This window comes from Python bivittatus, unplaced genomic scaffold (assembly GCF_059951505.1).
Source record: "Python bivittatus isolate LINGU-HERP-01145 unplaced genomic scaffold, Pbiv_v1 ctg000020_np1212, whole genome shotgun sequence".
NCBI classification, from domain to species: Eukaryota; Metazoa; Chordata; class Lepidosauria; order Squamata; family Pythonidae; genus Python; species Python bivittatus.
The window spans coordinates 79,554,340-79,574,525 of NW_028277030.1; the positions used below are offsets into that span (position 1 = coordinate 79,554,340).

The 20,186-nt window shown below is 38.8% G+C and overlaps 1 protein-coding gene across 1 annotated transcript in view; it reads right to left on the reverse strand.

The window, feature by feature from the left end:
* Nucleotides 1-136, reverse strand: part of NOX3 (NADPH oxidase 3) — a 29,229-nt gene extending 29,093 nt beyond the window's left edge. Inside the window, exon 1 of the mRNA XM_088151034.1 lies at nt 92-136. Within this exon, the coding sequence (XP_088007160.1) occupies nt 92-136 (45 nt within the window). The remainder of the gene's footprint in view (nt 1-91) is intronic.
* Nucleotides 137-20,186: the final 20,050 nt, after the last annotated feature.

Consider the following 20,186-nt stretch of genomic DNA (forward strand, 5'->3'; position numbering starts at 1 on the left):
GCTAAACTTGAAAAACATAGCAAAAATTCAAGAATCTCCCCCCGATATCAATGATTTATCAGAATCAGTAGCTTGATTATGAAATACTTACAACTAGCAGAACTGACAAACTTTCATTCAAAATCCAAATCCCCATCTTGATTTTCTGTGTTCTGTGCTAGCAGTGATTTGCTATTTCCTTGTAATGACAATTAAATCCTCTGGATCTTCCCTTCACTCATATTCAGCACTGGAGCTGCAACCTAGGAATGCAGTATTCTAATTAAGAGCTTTCTACCAGATGTCAGTCTCCAAGGGGAAGGGGCCTTGTGATTTGTGAAACAAACAGGTAAGTCATGGAAGATGCATCACGTGTATTCTAATCAATGAAAGCTTGCCCTCCCCCAGTCATCCACGCAATTGCAAATAATAGCTTTCGAGATGCCCTGGAGTTCTTGTTCCAGCTGCTAGCAAAGGGAGTGCAGAGAGAGCTGTGTGGAGTTTTGAAGGAGAACTTCGCTTCAGCAATGCTTTGATCAAAATGATGCACTGATCAAAGCAGCCCCCTTGCTTGGGGGATTTCTATGCATGGCTGCACGTGTGCAGAGGCCTCTTTCCCTTGCATTGTAGCAGATGGCTCATTCAAGCTGTCCTGCTTTGATGTTGAGATATGTGGTGTACAGCTAAGCAACTCCATTTTCCTAGTTAAGGTATTGCCTTGAATTGGATCACTGTAACAGCAGAGATCAGTAGTCTGAAGCCCAGCATAGCCACTTCACACAGGCCTCGTGCTTAATATGTGTGTGTTATAATGAAGTAAAACATCATTCAGATCAAGCCTGGCTCCTAGTAACTTCATGACCACTATGTCGTTTTCTTGGCAGTGATAGGGAAATGATTCTACACTCCTTTTTTTCCATTTTTTCCCAACTTTCCAGTCTAGCCCACAGTCCTAGTGGTCTCCCATTCAAATATTAAACAAGTCTACCCTGCTTAGCTAGACAGTTGTCCAGGTGCTGCTACCATCTGTTGAGGGTGATTATTCTGAATCAGCCATATCCCAAAAGTGACAAATCAGGGCTTTCACTTTTATTCCAAGGTATCTAATTTTTCTTCAGATACCAGCTCAGGAGATGCAGGTTCTTGCAGAGAAAAAAGTTATGTGCACATGCTTGTGAGCACACACAGAGGCCAAAAAACACTCTCCTCAGCTTGTTCTACAGAATTTGACTGGCAAGCAAGTTTCCTTCAACCCCAGTCATATTGACCGTTTCTTCTGCTCCATCTGAGAACAGCAGGCTAGTTTAGGAGATCTGGGGCAGGCTTTATGGCAACATCTTGGAATATTTAGCAATGGCTGTATTTGGATCCCGCTGGCATCAGCAACATCAATTGTTGGAAATGGTGGCCTAGCTCTTTCTCATGGAAAGACTACCATCATTCTCTGAAAACACCATTCTTGAAAGTCAGTGGATTTTCCAGACACAAAAGGTAGCAGTAATGTAGGAAAATCCTATATATTTGATGGAAATGAACAAGTAGATTGGACTCTTTGGATCCCAGACTGTACTCTTTTTGCAAAAGTAACATGTAACGAGATTTTACAACAGTCAAAGGAATTTGGAAAACTGAAGTCAGTGCAGTGACCTAGAAAAGTAATTATCTACTGCACTGTTTCTCAATATCAGCAACTTGAAAATGTATGGACTTCATCTCCCAGAAATCCCCAGCCAGCCATGCTGGCTGGAGATTTCTGGGAGATGAAGTCCATACATCTTCAAGTTGCTCAGGTTGAGAAACACTGATCTACTGATTTCTAAAAAGTGTACGTCCTGCACTGCTTTGAAGTATATACTCATCACTAACTAGGAAAAGCAAAAGAAAGTAGTCACATGTTGATAACATCCTCTATCCTATTGAAAATCCCTTCTTTTCCCCCTTTACTATCCACAGCTATGCAAAAGTCTTGTGCTCTTGGAAATAGCTCTACTCCCCCTTATGCCTGGATCATGTGTCACTGCTCCAGATTCTAGGAAGTTCAAGATCCAATATCCAGCAATGGTCTTCCTCGACATGATGCCCTCACATGTTAACCTGCTGCTCCTATCTCCTCCCTAGAGCTGAGGATTTAGTTTGACTATAGGGCATGATTTTGTGGATTTCAAATAGAACCACACATTCTTTCAACATTTATTGCCATTGTCTCTACTATTTTCCTCACACTTGGATTGGAAACCCCTTGAAACTGGACCTATCAGACCAGGTCATTGTCAAATGCCTTGTACATAGACAGTACTATATGAAATGCTGACTAATCGTTAGTCATAAAATATGATTAAATATATAATTATATGATAATATTTATTATTTAACTGTAATAGGTATCAATAAATATGTAAATATATTCTATCTCCTCCTCCCACCCACTCCAATTTTTCACACAGAGTGAAGATAGAAAATGAGAAAGCCAAATAAGGATGACTATGGTTGGGTGACCTTCTTCCCTCCTGCTCTCCTTCCCTTTCTAATGTCAGCATCTGAATTAGCCATACTTCAAAGCCAAAAAAAAAAAAAAGTCTACACAAAACATTCTCTTTTGAAGTACAGCTGATCCAGACACCAGTTTTCTAAAATGAAAGTCTCTCTCTCTCTCTCTCTCTTTCTCTCTCTCTCTCTCTCTTTCTCTTTTTTCAAAGACATCTGACTGGGATTTTTCCAAGTACAGCAAAGTCAGAAGCTGCTTTGGATTCCTAACCATGAGAGTGCTTATAAGTATACTTCAAAGAAGAATTGTTCATGTAGCATCTGCTTTGAAGTTCATCTGATTCAGATCCAGATGCTAGCTTTCTGAAAGAATCCAGTATTTCCACAGGAATTAATAGCGCTTCCCTAACTTATTATTTAGCAAAAAGTAAATTACACTTTCATGCATGAAATGATTTAGAATAGATTTTGAAATGTGGACAAAACAAGGGGTGCTAGATGTAGGAATCTTGCCACTTCATCAGTGTTTCATTTGTTATAAGCAACAGCTCAAATCTAACAAATGAGCCGTCTAAACAGGAAGTATTGTCATCTGTATGCAACATACAGGCTTTTAAAGACTTTGAGAGTCCTGAGGCAGATATTCCTTTGAGACCCACTCCCACTTTATTCTCATTGTATCTGGGCCAACATATTTTTCTCCACTGTTTTTCAGCCACAGAAGTCAAATTTACTGCTGAGGATTCCCTGGGTATCTGTCCATGTAGTTTTCTTGACTGAATACAGAAGTGATTTGCCATTGCTTTCTTCTGGGATGCTGTTTTAACTTCCTATCCTAGCCTATAAATCTGAGACCCCCGTAGTGGTCTCCTATCCTGGCATGGGAAAACCTAAAATATTAATGTTTGGCCTGGTGGTTTATTTTGTTTTGTTTTTTACTTTCTTTCATTTACCCTGCTTTTTCTAACCTCTTACCTGAAAACCTCAAAATCTTGTGACTGTTTCATGTCATTTGAGTGATTTGTAATAAAGCTATTACCCATCTACGGATTTTGCTTTTGTGTGTGTGATGGGTCAGTATTGATGATGACTGTTCTTTATCTGAAGTAACGTTGGGATTATATTATTTTATTGCACCATCTGATTCTTTCGAATTCTGAAGCATACCTTGGATGAAGGACAGTCTACCTTGCAAGTTGCCTGAGTAGAAGGTTGCTAGTATATACCTGCCGCTCAGTCTATTTCTAAACTTAGTCCTAGCGCTCTTCTGAAAAAAAAAAAAAATGCTGGATCTATTATTTTAAACGTAAGTCTAATGCTCTCCTGGAAGAGTGTTAAACCCAAGTCCCCAAAATAATCTGTATGAGGTATGATGGAGAGGTTGTGTGGAGCATCAGAAAAGCTCCCTCTTGCTTCAGCCTGGGTCCTTCATGGTGCACGTGAGTTGTCAGTCAGACATGGAGGGGCGTAGGAGGGAGTGATCTAGAAATGTTGCAAGGGAATGGCAGTGTGGATAAAGGGAGCTGGGGCCAGCAGCACCCTTCACCCCAGGTTCTTCAGCTGGCTCTGTGACCTGTCATTCAGGTTAAAATGTAAAATGGACAGAACTTCTATCATTTTCATCCCAGTGTTATGTATCCCAAGTACTGCAGTACTGGCAGTGAGTAGTCACAGCCATTAGCACCCAAAAGTAGTCAATAGAGCAGCGTTTCTCCAGCTTGGGAACTTTAAGATGTGTGGACTTCAACTCCCAGAATTCCCCAGCCAGCACAGCTGGCTGGGGAATTCTGGGAGTTGAAGTCCACACATCTTAAAGTTCCCAAGCTGGAGAAACAGTGCAATAGAGTATGAAAAATTACTCTGGAATAGTCAAAATGGTGCACAAGCCAGGCCTCCAGTCTCGCCTGATGCTCCAGCCAAAATGACATGGAGAACAGTGCCCAGAGGAAGGGGGTGTATGCACAGCAGCCTCCAATGGACAATAAGAGTTGGGAAGACCCCAATTCCTGTCCATGTCTTTACCAGTATTGTTATTGTGCCTTTGCAATCCATCGTACGGAAAGGCTTGTGCTGAGCAAAAGAAAACAACAGTATTCTAAAACTGGAACAGTTAAAGATGAATTTCTGTTGCCCTCCACAGTGGGCTGGGGAGGAATGAAGAAGAGATCATGAGGATAGGTCCTCTAAAAATGATTAGCAAGGTAACTCCATGCCAAGGTTAGTTTGCTGTGAGGAGGTGTCTACAGAAAACCTTCAGTAATAGAATGGCAAATAATGAAAGCTTCAGAGCTCAGGCAGTTTCGAATCTTCCCCTGGATGTTCTTGCTTTCTGTGTGCACAAGCTTCAACCCCCAGGGAAGCAGTAAAACGTAAAATCTTCCATCTGCAGTGTGAAAAACTGCAGCAAATAGGACTCTGTTAAAGTCCCAGTGATTTTCAGTAGACTAAATTACAAATGCCTAGCCAGGCTACAGACTGAGTTATCTGAAAAGATAGGCGAACTGGTGGTTGTTGTTTTTTTCAATTATTCCCTCCCCTTCCAAAGCCATATAAGCTTTAGGCTAGCTGAAGGCTTTTAGTGCTTTAAGAAAAAAGTATCTGAAGGCTTTTAAAATATTGCAGCGTGTAGCAGGTAGATACCAAATGTTTCTTATTCTGCTCAAAAATGAATACTTCTGTTACTACAAGATTGAAGGGAGCCATAAAACATGCGGGGGGGGTGTCTTAATATTCCCTAGGGAAGAGCATAGAAGGAAATAGAGTGAATTAATTGTACTCCATAATGAATAATTCATTTTTAAAACTTCAGATGGACTTGGTAGAATGACAAATACTGCACAGTAAACAGGAGAGTGCTAAACCTTATGACTAGAATACTTGGTCCAGATTCTGGACCTAAGTCACTGGATAACTTGCCAAAGAATGGGGAAAGAACCCACGGAAGCATGTGTGTTTTTGCGAGAACATCACTTAGCAGCTGTCACCCTTCTAAAAACACGGCCTCTGCACTTAAATCAAACACGGAGGCATCATGGCACATACAAATGGCACATATTTCTTATCTTACCATACTTTCTTCTCAGAGACCACCTGCCTCTATAGGTATTGTAAGATCTACACCTTTGACAAGCACCGGTCCATACTGCTGATCACGATGATGAAATAAAAGCAGTTAATTTAAAAAAAAAAAAAAAGCTTTTATTGAAGAATTTTACAATTCTAAATGTTAATACAAACTAAAGTATTCTATAAAGAATAGAATAGAAAAGAGAGGAAATATGAAGTGCAAAGAAAAAAGAACATAATAAAAAAACAGAACAGAAAAAAGAATATTTAAAGAAGCAACCCCAATCTCCCTTGTAACAAGTGCAAGCAAATTAACATTTTCCCATCCCCTACGTGGTTAGATACATAATTCACTTCTTCCCATACGCCCCCCCCCCCCCTTTATCCAATCAGAAATCCAAAAATTGTTGTCATCTCTATCCAGGTATCAGCAGAAAGTCCATAAAGGGTTTTCAGAATTCTATAAAGATAGTTATTATCACATAGATTAACCTTATATTCCTTCTTTTTGCCTCCAACAGTCTTAATCTTTAATTCATCAAGTCATAGGGTTAAATCTCCATTCAAACTTTCTTTCTCCCATCTCAAAGATTTCTTCAAGGCTCTAGAAACCTTCTTTTGTAAAAAGAAATAAGTCCTTGTCCAGGTCATTTTCCACCTCTTGATTTGTCATTTGTATTTCCATTCTAACAATCACCTCTGTTTTATAATCCACAATTTCTTCATTTTCCAATATTTCTACATTGTTTGGGATTTTCTGTTCCACATTTTTACATCTTTGACTTCTTTAAAATCTTCTTCAAGAAATGCATTGGCAGGTGTAGAAATTATTGCTGTCAGTTTAGTTATAATTTTCTCTCCCAGTTTTTCAAAGATCCTTTGAAATGTCTCAAGCATCACATCTTTATCTGTCATTTTGCAAAAGTCTGCCTGGAACTTTAGTCCCTTCTAGTGTCCCATTTCTTATTTACAAAATCTCAAGTTTCTTTATTTTGAACTTTCCACCAATAATCTCTTTCCTCATAGATGAAACAATTCACGTTCCCAGGAAATGTTGTTTTATTTACTCAGTTTTTCAAAGCTCTTAGCAAAAGTCCTAATGTTCCAAATTCATCTGGTCCCTTAATCCATTTAAAACTTTCTAAGGTGAGGTTCTTATTTAGCTTTTTGCCATTTATTTTATGTTCTTAAATTCTTTAAACTGTAAGTTAATTTTTCTTCTATTTCTGGATGAAATTTTACTCACCAGGTAGATTTTCAGACTTGTTTGTAAGACCTCTTTTAACTTTAAAATAATTGTAAATACAAAAGTGATTAGAAACCGAGGTGTCCTTAAAGGCTCTGCCGTGGTTGAGAGCTTGATGGCTTCCTTCATCTCCCAGTGCTCAAAACTGCAGGTCAGCTGCTGTCCTGCAGTCTCCCTGCAAGAAGCAGCCACCTGGAGCACAAGTGAGAACTCTCTCCTCCTATTCTTATCCAGAGAGGCTCTGTTTGGACCGAGCTTGCTGCCGGTCCATCGGTTGTCACCGTGTTGTCATTTCTGTCCATTTGGAGACATCTAATTTGTCATTTTCCTCACCTGGAAGTCCCAGAAGCAGTTATTTATCAATGATGTGCTGATTTCCTTTGATAGGGAGGAAATTATTTTAGATTATCTCGTGTGTTAGAACAGGGGTCGGGAACCTTTTTGTCTGAGAGAGCCATGAACGCCACATATTTTAAAATGTAATTCCGTGAGAGCCATACAATATGTTTAAAACTAGGATATTTCGATGCAAATGTAGTATAGTGTGTGTCGAAGTGCCGCTTTATATTTGACCGTTTCATCGATGCAATTTTATCATTGCATATTAGACACACTGCAGAACCTGCTCTCTCCACAAAGGCGAATTCCTCTGTCCATTCCTGCTGAAAAGTACGATACTCCTCATCTTTTTTTCTTTTAGGCATCTTCTTCAATAAAAGGGTTTCTGCAATGAGCTAGCTGACTGAGGTGAGGAGGATACCATCCCAGGTAGTGCTCCGTGGGGCAGGGCAGAGGTAATGAAGGCAGGGTAGCCAACTGCGGGTGTAGCTGGTGGGATGGACCCTTACAGGCCGTCAAGGAGGTTAGGCCCAAGCCGGGGGCTCGATTTTCAGCCCCTGGTGGAAAGTGGCACCGTGCCTGAAATATGTCTCGTACCTCGTTGGGGCCACAAACGGGGCCAGCCCAAGATGAGGACTCACCCAACAGAGCAGGGGCAGCGGAAGCAGGATGCAAAGCGGTGCACCCGGATCGCATTCCAACGGGAGCTAGGCCGAAGCCAGGGCCTCGATTTGCGGCTGCCTGTGGAGGACGATGCGGCTCCAGGCCCGTTCGGCCGCGGATGCTGCAGGGCAAGGTAGGGTGAGTCCCAAGGATGCCGGATGCGGATGCGATGCGGAGGAGGGCGTGGCCTGCGCTCGGCGGATAGAAGACGTGTTCTAAGCCTTACCCCGTTATTTTTTTTATTAAAGATTTGGCAGCGAGCCAGATGCAGCCATCAAAAGAGCCACATCTGGCTCGCGAGCCATAGGTTCCCGACCCCTGTGTTAGAATGACTAAGTAGACTCAACATTGTCAAATAATCCCCTGTCCCACCATTGCATTTATATATGTCTATGCTTGCACTGCTTGGGTCTATAGCTTCTGAGACAAACAAATAGAATATTTTGTAGGGGGTGTAGCTTAGTCATTCAACATGTATGGTGTGTGCCAAAGATCTTAGATTAGTCTCTGAAAGAAAAGACTCCTATATGAAACTTTAGAAGGCTTTTGCCCATGTGGGTTAATAGTATAGAGCTAGATGGACCAATGGACTTCAAATAAGGTAGTTTTTAAGCTCCTAGGTAACCAGAAACCACTTTCTGGAATGCACTTGCAGTTTAACCTGAAGATAACCCAAAGTAAATAATCTCTGAATGTGTTTCCAGGCACAGTCTTGCTTTATAAGACAATTTTTAGCCAGGTACTTACATGTAATATCCTATACAGGGCTGTGCAAAGCATTTGAAAACATAACTGCAGGAGCATGAACAAAGCACATCTGTCTCTGACTTGTTAAAGTAGCCATGTCATGCAACTGCTTTAAAAGCTGTGTGTGCATGTATAGTTGAATTGCTTGCAACAGCTTTTGAAGTAGCCATGCAAACCTTGCAAAAGATTTAGCTGCTTTAACAAGTCAAAAAGAGGTGCATTGTTTGTGCTCCTATATGTTGAGAAGCTTGTATGTTGTATCTTGTGAAAAGGATGTAAAATATTGCTTTTTAAAGAAATCTTGTCTTGTTTTCCAGTTTCCAAAAGATGTAACAATATGAACCTTGTTTCTGCACTGAATGGATCAAGAAGATTTGTGATTCATCTCCAAGAAAACCAAATATGCAAGATGATTGAGTGCAGAGCCATTTTCAGATGAAGAAACTAAGAGTCAGCTAAGATTCAGCTGTGATTGGTTTACTATGGATTTTGCAAATGGATCTTAATAATTTTCTCCCTATATTCTCATGTGGCATTATTACCCACTGGTTTGTGTTCTAGCCATGTTAACATTTCAACTTTGAAGAAGTGGAAGAATGTACTAGATATTCCACCACATATTTCCCAATTATATTGCCCCAGGAACTGGATGCATAAATATATGTGTATCTTACAGGGAAATAATATTAGCTTAAGCAGCATTGCAACTTATATTCAAATGGTTAGGAGTTTGGTCTTGTTCTGATATCCTGGTTTGTGAGCAGATAATGGTTGGACAAATCACCAATTCTCATACTCAGATAAAAGGGGAAAATGCAACTTCCTGAAGACTTCATATAGGAGCTTTCAACGTCCTCCCAAGGAGGGGAGAAGAGAAGGTGGAGAAATCAGCTTGTGCTTATAACACAGTTGTTAAGTCTGAATAGAGCCTAATCAGTTAATAAATTAACTACATACCTATTATGGCATATTCATCCTTGTTCATTAAGATAACACATTAGCAACCATTGAGAGGATTAGATTTGCTAAAGTTGATGTCACCAAGGAACTAAAAATTGCATATCTTCAGAAATGAACTATATACAGAAACACATACACTAGCATAAATGTACAGATATACACAGGCAAAACAGAAATATTAGATTTGCTTAGCACTATCATGGTCAAAATCTCTTAAAATTGCTTTCTTTTTATGTAGGCATTTAAGATAAACTCAATAAATATATATTATTGTGTAGTGTTCTATCTAGTCTGTATATTCATTTTTCAGATGAAAATTATAGGTTTCTAATATAGTAGTAGATAGGCTCAGTGTGTTCTCCTGAATTAACTGTATTTTTCTCATAAGAATGCAAAGTAATTCAGTTAAATAGATCATGAAATTGCATGAGATAGCAGCAAATTATAATAGTCTGTATTTTTCTTCAGCTACAAAGCAAATGCCTTTATAAAAATTCTTCAGTCCCTACATTATTATAACCTTCAATTTGTGTTTATTTTACTAAGTCCTGGGAATTATGGAGTATTAATATGTTAACTTCCCTAGCCTAACACTTAATTTTAGAAAATTAATTTGGCCTTGTTTGTTAAAGGCATAGATTATTGGATTAAGATGATCTGATTTCTGGCTCTGATTCAAACAGGTTGATGACATATTTTTAAGCAGTTGGATTACATTTGCAGTAGGATATTCAGTTTTTTCTTCAATTATTGCCCTAATTTCCCATATACTCCCTCTGAATGTAACACATTAGGGTGATGTGAAGAGCTGAACAGAAACTGCAGAAGTTCAGATAAAATTCTTGTGAGCCAATTTAACTGCTGTTGTACATCACAGTCAATAGATCGGAGACAGCTTACATGTGCTAGATTGCAAATAATTTTTTTTCAGGCACGTTTTGTGGACTCCAAAACTAAATTAAGTGTTACTTACTGGGGGTTTGCTTCAGAATATTTTCTTGTTTGATAATTTGTTGTAAGAATGGAGTTAATGGAGTTAAATGGAGTTCACAACATTTGGTATCAAATTCAATAGTCAAGTGCAATGCATGTTTCCAGTAATACAATCAGAGCTTGTTGATTATTGGCATCCTATACTATAATTAAAGATTATTAAAGATGCTCTGAAAAAGTTGAGATATCTTAGATGTTATCAGATGACACATTGTGTTAGATGTTATTTAATGTGTTATTTGTTGCTATGTTTGGAGAGACATCACTATTGGACTCAGTTTCAGAAACCAACAGAAATAAAGAAGCCAACTTTGGAGCGCTATGAAATTTTGTTGGCATTATTATCCTTCTCCCAATATCTTTGCACCTAGTTGTAAACTTGACAACTGATATGGATAATAGTTGGGTCTGCATGGTGGTGAATGCATCCTTGAGAGAGGAGGCACTTCTGTCATACCTTAAGGAGGTGGTAGTCTGAGCCTCCTTAAAAAGCCATCCCTACACTCTGCCATTTTGGACAACTTTTGCCCTGTCTCCAACCTTCCCTTTTTAGTGGTTGAGGAGATGGTTGCCTTGTAGCTTCAGAGGGCCTTGGATGAAGTGAATTATCTGGACCTCTTCTTTTCAGGTTTCAGGCCAGAGTATGGGACTGAAACAGCATTGTCACACTTGTGGATGACCTCTGGAGGGAGCAGGATGGGGGTTGTGCATCCATCTTTGCTCTCCTTGATTTCTTAGCAGCCTTCAATACCATTGACTGTATTATACTTCTGAACTGGCTCTGGGGATTAAGAGTTGGAGGCACAGTGTTTTGCTGGTTGTCTACCTTCCTCTGGGGTCAGTTCTGGTTGGTGTTGATAAGGGGAGAGAGGTTTATCCCATGGTTTCTCTTTTGTAGGGTGCTCAGGATGCTCCCTACTCCTGTTTAACATCTACATGAAGCAGCTGGGTGAGGTAATTCAACAGCACAGGGTGAGATATCATCAATATGTTGATGATACTCAACTGTATATCTCTACCCCTGGCCAGCCAAGTGATGCTGTGGAGATTCTATTTCAGTGCCTACAGCCTGGATGGGTCTGGATGGGGAAGAACAGGCTTCAGCTCAACTCTAGCAAGATGGAGTGGCTTGGGTTTTAGGGCCTTCTGGATCGGGTGATCTTCCATCTTTAGTTCTGGATGGGGTTGCACCACCCCAGAGAGAACCAGTACACAATAAGGGGGTCCTCCTGGACTCATGGCTCCTGTCTAAAGAGCATGCGGCAGCCATGGCTGAGGGTTGGGGCTTTGCACAACTTTGTGTTATGCACCAATTGCATCCCTTCTTGGATTGGGAGGCACTGTGTGCTCATACTTTGGTCACTTCCTGGATGCATTACTGAAATGTGCTATACATGGGGCTGCCCTTGAATGTTCGGAAGGTTCAGTTGGTCCAGAATGCAGTAGTGTGGACAATTATGGATATTAATTGTTATTCCCATGTTACATCTTGGCTCTGTGAGCTGCACCTGCTCCCAATTTGCTTCTGGGTACAATTCAAGTTGTTGGTTATTACCTATAAAGCCCTACTTGGCATGGAGCCAAAGTATTTAAGGGATGGCCTGACTCCCATTGTTTCTTCCTGTCCCTTTAAGTTGGGCAGAAGGGACATGTTGGGCAGGTCCCATCAATGAAGGATTACCATCTTTGTCATCTGGCCTGGGGATCCGGTGACATTGGTGGAGAGCCTGCTAAGTGGTTGTACGTTTAAGGAAATGAATGGTGCTTCTCCCACTGATTATGTTTTTATAGTTTTATTGTTTTTAATGTTTTTAACGATTTTTGTGGTTATGTTTTTGGTTGATTTTGTATTGTTTTCTGGATTTTTAACTTTGTAAGCTGCCTAGAGTCATGGTAGTGAGATGGGTGGCTACATAAATTTAATAAATAAATAAATAAAATCCAGCAGGACCCAGAAAGCATGCCAAACAAACAAACAAATAAATAAATAAATTATAGTAGGGCCCAGGAAGCATGCCTTTTCCATAGCTGTGCCTGCCTCTGGAATACTCTGTTGCCTGGGGTTAAGTTGCCCCCAACTCTGCTCACCTTTTGGAAATCCTTGAAGACCTGATTATTTTTCTGGTCATGGGGGTTGGAAGAGTAATGGAGGCCATACTTTTAGTATATGGTGTCTTTGGCAGCCACTTTGTCTTTTAGTTGGTTATGAAATGTATTTTTTATATTATATTTATATTCCATTTTAAAAATCTTTGTTAGCTGCCCAGAGTCACATTTGTGAGATTGGTGGTCATATAAATCAATAATTTAAAATATCAAAAATCTGGCATGGAAAGATAGAACGCATGACAGAGAAATTCATGTAGAATTTGATGACATTACCAAAGACTTTTTCAGATCATAATCCTATGAGCTTGGTTATTTTCTTATAAAAGAAAATCTAATTCTTTTAGATGGAGACTAAATGAAATGTTGCTACAGAAAGAAGCAATAGTGGTAGATTGTAAAAAGAAATTAAAAGATTTTTTTGAAAATAATTTAGGTAAAGGTACTGATTTAAGAATGGTTTGGGATGCAAGTAAAGCTTTTATCAGAGGTTATTTTATGCAACATAATAGTGAGCTTAAAAAGAAGAGTCAAGAGAAAACACAAGCTACTTTGGATGAAATAAAGAGAAAAGAAGAAGAATTAAAGAAGTTTCCAGAGAAGTTAAGTATTTCTCAACAAATTAAGCTTTTACAGTGACAATGATCTATCTTAACAGTAAGAGAAATGGAAATAAAAATGAACTATGTAAAGCAAAAGAAATTTGAGTTTGCAAATAAACCAGGAAAGTGGCTAGCATATAAATTACAAAAAGAAAAAGAAAAGAAAATGATATTGAAATTATAGAAGGGAGATACTGTATTAATAGACAATGCGGCCCTACAAAAAGCATTTCATCAATATTATCCCAATTTGTATAAAAGAAGTGACATATCTCTAAAGAAAATAGATGAATATCTAAAGAAACAAAATTTATTGAGGATTACAGAGGAACATAGACAGATTATGAACAGACCTATAACAATAAGGGAAGTTTCTGAAGCTGTAAAAAAGATTAAACTAGGAAAGGTGCCTGGACCAGATGGATTATCAGGTTCTTATTACAAATGTTTTAAGGATGAACTTTTACAACCTTTACAAAACATGATGTTGGAAAGAAGCCAATATAGCATTAATACCTAAAGAGGGACAAGATTTGACTAACAAAATACTATAGGGAAACATCATTATTAAATAATGACTGCAAGTTGTTCACAACAATTACAGCTGATAGTCTGAAAATAACTTTGCAAGAATTTATTCATGAGGATCTATGTGGGTTTTTACCTAAAAGACAGTTAAAGTACAATATTAGAAATGTGTTGGACATTTTGGAATATTTGGAGCAACCTAATGAAAAACAAGCTGCAATTTGAACTGGATTTTCTTGTTCAAGGTTTTGGAAAATATAAATTTTGGAGAGAACTTTATAAATGGATAAGATCAATTTACACTTCACAGAAAGCACAAATAATTGTTAATGGAGATCTAACAAAACCCTGTGAGATACAAATAGGAACAAGAAAGGGGTGCCCACTGTCTCCTCTCTTGTTTATTTTGGTTCCTGAAGTACTGAATAGAGATATAAGACAAGATGAGAGGATTGTGGGAGTAAAGTTTTAAAAAGAAACATATAAATGAAGGGCTTTTGCATATGATTTGGTGTTGTTTCTGGAAGATCCTTTAAAGAGAACTGAAAATTTATTTATTTATTAAGTTTATATGCCACCCATCTCTCCCAATATTAATGGGCAAATTAAAAAAAATTGGTGCATTATCAGGTTTCATGATTAATAAACAGAAGTCAAAGTTGTTAACAAAAATATGAAATTAGAAGATCAAACAGAATTGATGAATAAAACAGGTTTTAAGATTGAGAGTGTAAGGTTTGCCCCGTTCGACAGAGAAACTCCCGTGACACGTGTGGTTCACAAAAGAGGTTTACTCATGCGTAACGTAGCAGTCACAAGCAAAGCCAGGACTGGCTTGGTACAATTGCATCACTCGTTATATTCCCCCCTTCCCGTGCTTTTTTCCGCCCCGCGATCACGTTACTGCTGCGGATTATCGGCCCCCCAATAATCCCTCTTGATTGTCCATGATGGCAGGTTCGGTCAGGGTCCATTGTCCTTGATTGGCAGTCCTCCTCCAGCTTGGGTTGGTCCCCCCCCCCGTTACGTGCAAGCCCGAGGGTTCTGTGTTACGCGGCGATCTTGTTTCGCTGCCTGCGGTCTCGTTCATTGTTGGCTCGCGCTGTTATCAGTGTATAGTTAAAGCTTCCACTGCGGTTTTCCGGTTTGGCTGGGCGCAGGTGGCCCATTAATTAGCGGCGCTTTCAGTTCTTCTTTTCCTCGCTAGCTGCCGCCGGTGGAGTTCGTGTGGTCTGGCTGCGAGCTTCCCCGAAGCCCCGTGCTGACCGAACCTGACAGAGAGGAGGTTAAAATATCTGGGTACCACTATAACAAATATGAGCTGTATGTTATTTCAAAATAATTAAGTTAAGACATGGAAAGATACATTTAAAAAGATACATTAAGATGGGAGAAACTACAACTGTAATTGCTGGAGAGAATTTCTGTGATTAAAAATGAATGTCTTGCCTAGAATGATGTTTTGGTTTCAGACAAGACCTGTTTTGACAACTGATGCACCATTTAAAGAGTGGTAGAAGGATATATCTAAATTTGTGTGGCAGGGGGAAAAAAACCATAACTTAAATATAAAGTGTTACAAGATGCAAAAGGAAGAGGAGGATTGGGTTTACCTCATTTGAAATTGTATTTTGCAGTTTGCTGTTTGGTTTGGATGAAAGAGTGGGCGTTGCTGAGAAATAGAAGGCTTTTGGAGTTAGAGGAACATGACTTGAGATTTGGGCGTCATGGATATTTCTGGTATGATAAAGTCAAGGTTAATGTGGATTTTAAAAATCATTATGTTAGATGTGCCATATTGAGAATATGGAATAGATACAAACCCAAGTTGTGTCCGAAAACATCTTTGTGGCTCTCAGCACAAGAAACATTTTATAGATGAGAAATAATAGACAAACACAAATGGCTAACTTATCATGAGATTCTAGAATGTTGTCAAGAAGAATGTAAAATAAAATTAAGAGAAGAACTGGTGGCAGAAGGATATATTTGTCAATCGTTCTCTTATTTACTAATTATTAGAAAGATTTAAAGTATATAAAAGAATTTATTATTTTGAACTATGAGTTTGAAATAGAATTGTGTACAAATGATGAACATTTGTATACTTTTATTGAAATTTGAAACAGAGGAAGAACAAGTGAAAGAATGTATGATAAAGTGGGCTAAAAGTTTTGGTTATAATATACAGATGGAACAATGGAAAATATGTGGCTGAAAGGATTGCAATTTACACTATGTTATAATCTTAAAGATAATTTTTATAAAATGATGTACTGTTGGTATATGTCACCAGAGAAATTGCCTAGAATGAATAAAGGCATTTCAAATTTATGTTGGAAATGTTTGGTGGACCTGTAAAAAAGTAAGAAAATTCTGGATTCTAATACACTGACTCAGAGGATTTTAACGATTAATATACAATTGAGACGAGAGGTTTTTCTTTTGGATTGATGGATAAACAGTTGGAAAAAAGTTATGGAACTCTGTTTTTGTATATAATAACTGCAGTGAGATTATTGTATGCACAAGGATGGAAAGATTTGGCACTACCCACAATGGAGGAATAGTTGGTGAAGATGATGGAACTTGCTGAGATGGCCAAATTGACTTCTTTGATCAGAGAAAAGACAATAGCTACGTTTCTTGCTGACTGGAAACCCCTTATATACTTTGCATAAAAGAGAAAAAAATGAACTTATGATTTATAGTTTTGATGATTAGACAGGATAGATTATAGAAAGAAGAGAGTCATGTTATAACCATAGAGTAAGAGATAAATTTACAATTGTACTTATAACTGCTGTAAAGAAGATTGGAAGCGACTTCTTTGTATCTTTTTTCTTTCTTTTCTATTTTTCTTTTGTTTTTTTCCTTTCTTGCACTTTCAGCTTTCTCTTTGATTTCTTTCTTTTCTCTCTTTTTCTTACTTTATATTAGTTTGTATTCGTCTTTGTCTTTCTTTTAAAAAAATCTTTAATAAAAATTATATAAAGAATTGTAAACCACTCTCCTCATTCTGATTCTGGATGGTGTACAACAAAACAACACAATATATCAACGTACTGGACTAAATAACTATAATACATCCCTAATCATCCAAGATCAAAGGCAAGCTTGAAAGGAATAGTCTTCAAAGCCTTGTGAAATGTAAGGAGGGCTGGGGCCAAGCCTATCTCCAAGGAGGGAGTGTTCTAAAGCATAGGAGCTACTATTGAAAAGGTCTGCCTACACCACATGTACCAAGGGGCAGGGGAAGACAAAAACCTTTGGCAGACTCACTCTCGATGTTCAGACCAGTTGAACATAGTTAAATCTGGCAAGATATGTCCCGGTTCTATGCCACATAGGACTGTATAGGTAATCACCACCAGTTTGAAATGAGTAGTATAGCAATCTCAAAATTGGTTTTAGTCTGTTGTAGTTGATTTGCTCCACTAACAGCCTAGCCATTGTGTTCTGTATTAGCTACAGCTTCCAAACTGTCTTCAAGGGGTGGGTGGGTGGGGATGTAACAATACATTGCAATAGTACAGAGAAGTAGTGATCAAGAAACCAGTTACTATCACCAGTACATCCTGGTCGAGATCACTGGCTGGGCAAACTCATCTAGCCACAACTTTCACCAGCTGCTTAAACAGGAACCTAAGTCCAGGGGAATCCCCAAGTCATAGTCCACCTCTATCAGAGGAGCATGACCCTGTCCAGAGTAAATGAATGGGATTGATATTACCAGATTACCCATATGTTTACATCAGCTTTGTCTTAGTGGGATTTAAGCTGAGCTGCTTCCTATCCAGTCCCTAACAACCTTCAGGTTGAACTCTACCAGTTCTGCATGTCTAGCTCAGCTTGGGGTGATGATGTACAACTGAGTGTCATCAGCATACTGATGAATCCTCACACCAAATTGATGGATGACCTCTCCCAGTGGTTTTTATATAGATATTAAACAACATAGGGAAGAACACTAAGCCCTGTGGTATCTCACACTAGATTAGCCAAAGGATCAAGCCTTCCATGACCTCTGACTTAATCACCCACTGAAGTAGGAGCAGAACCACTATAAATGGTGCCCTTTACAATCCTCCCATGTAAATGGTTTAGCAGGATAGAGGGTACCATGGTTGATGGTATCAACTGCTAAGAGATTTTAACTCAATGGGAGCTCGCTTCTCCCTCAAGATCCCGATGAATGTCACCTATAATGCTGTTTCCGTCCTATGACGGGGACCGAATCCTGACTGGAAGAGATCTAGATAATCCATTACCTCCAGGATCTTTTGTAGCCTGCTCCCCACCACTTCTCAATAACCTGGGATCTTCTGCAATAAAAGCATTGCTTCACCATGGAGCTACAGCCCTTGCAAAATATCTCGTGTGTTTTTCCTCAGGAGCTCTAGTTCCAAGCAGAGATTCCACAAGCAGGATATGAATGTTGGCAAAGTGGGCCTAGCCAATAACCAACATTTAGAACTAGACTCCCATTGCAGCAGGAGAAGCCATGGGCATAATGAGTTGCCCATTATGAATTGCTGCTAGTTATGTATCTCTATGTGTAGATGTATATGTGTATATATGTATACGTGTGTTGTGTGTGCATGTAGATATAGATATAAATATAGGTAGTGATATAGTTTCCACCTATGGGTTTTTCAAAATGTAGGGAGCCAGAATCCCACACTGTATTACTTGGATTTTAACTAGACTGTGTATGGCCTATGGATCCTAATCAGCATACTAGTTTTCTCCTGGAAAAACTTTTCTATCACGTTGCTTTAGAAACTCGAACCACAGGAGAGCTACCACTTGATGGCACTGTGAGATTGCTGAGGCTATGGAGAACCTAGTGTTTTAAGCAGATAAAGCTTTTCTCCAGCCAAACATTCTTCAAAGTTCCTCATGCTGCCTACATCTGGCTCAGTATGGGTGATATTATCCACTAAGCATAGTAGGCTCTATGCCTAAGATCCATGAACATGAATGGGTCTATGAATGAATGTTGACCAAAGCTGACCATATGATAAAGACTGTAACAAATAACTTTCCTTCAATAAATAAATATATATAACTGTAAGCACAAGTGACAACACATACTAGTGATTAATATAACATTTTTGATGAGCATATTATATTACACATACTATTTTACTAAATGAAAAAATATTCAAAGTAATTTTGACTTTGACTGGGCCTGACAAGATTACTTCTTGTCAGGCCCAGCCCAAGAACAACGGTGAAACAGTCCAGATGAGTTAAGTTCCTTTATTTGCTTACACCTTATAGACAGAATCTTGCCAGACTAAATCTATACTACTACAACAAGGGGATATACTCTGGGGGATTCTAGGGAGTGGCCATCCTGAACCTCTTATGTTTCTCACGCTCTCCCTGCAGACTGTGTTGTCTTTTGTCTCCTTTCCCTTCTTGGAATGCAGCCGCTCCTTCCTGACAGCCTTGATCTCTGTTGCTATTCACTACATCCTCCTCCTCTTTGTAGATACATTCCATCACACTTCTCTACCCATAGAAATTTATATACCTATTGAAAATTATTTTTAATTTATCTCAAGATTCTTTACCCCCTAGAGTTGCTTGCTGAGATGGATGGCTTTCAAGATCAATCAATCAATCAATCAATAAATCAATTTAAAAATGCATGTACCCAAAGGCTTACGAAACATCCCTTAATCTAGCCCTACTCTAAATGGCTCTTTGGGTATAGCTGGTAGACCAATAGAAGTTATCAAACAGAAGTAGTGTGAAACTGTCCAGTTGTTCTGAACTATGATAGTCCCAGCCAGCTTAGCCAATCTTGAGGAATTCTGGTAGTGGATGCAGACATACATACTTGCATACATACATAATACAAATACAATTATCCCCCAAACTCATATATGCTTCTTCTATTATTCGCATTCACTGGAGAATAACATGTAACTACCCCAAACCTTTGGATTCGTACTTTCATACTCACCCACAACAACCTAGATGATATTAATTCATATTTTCTGACATGTATTTTAGCCTTTTCATTCATCATTAAACCTACACCATCACTTCCCTGCAGATATTCATCAGCTCTACTCCACAAGATCTGACTACCTGCATTCACATCTATTACATCCTTCCCCCTTCTCTATGTTTCACAGATATACCACATATCAGTTATTCTTCCATTCATTTCATTTGTTAATTCATATTCTTTACTATGTACCCCTCTGGCATTCCAAGTCACACTGGCTTATCTTCCATAAGCTGCAGTCATTACCAGATACCCATAAATATTAACCTCTGACACCTGTCATGGCTTTGGTTAATTGAAGCTTCTGTGTAACAGTTTTTAGTAAGAAAGAGAATGAGTAGACCAGCCTTATCATCATACCCATTGTCACATGATAATACCCTGATAATAGTAAGGACAGTAGTGATCAGTTCTGGCATATTTTAACCAATATGCCATTAGTGTAACA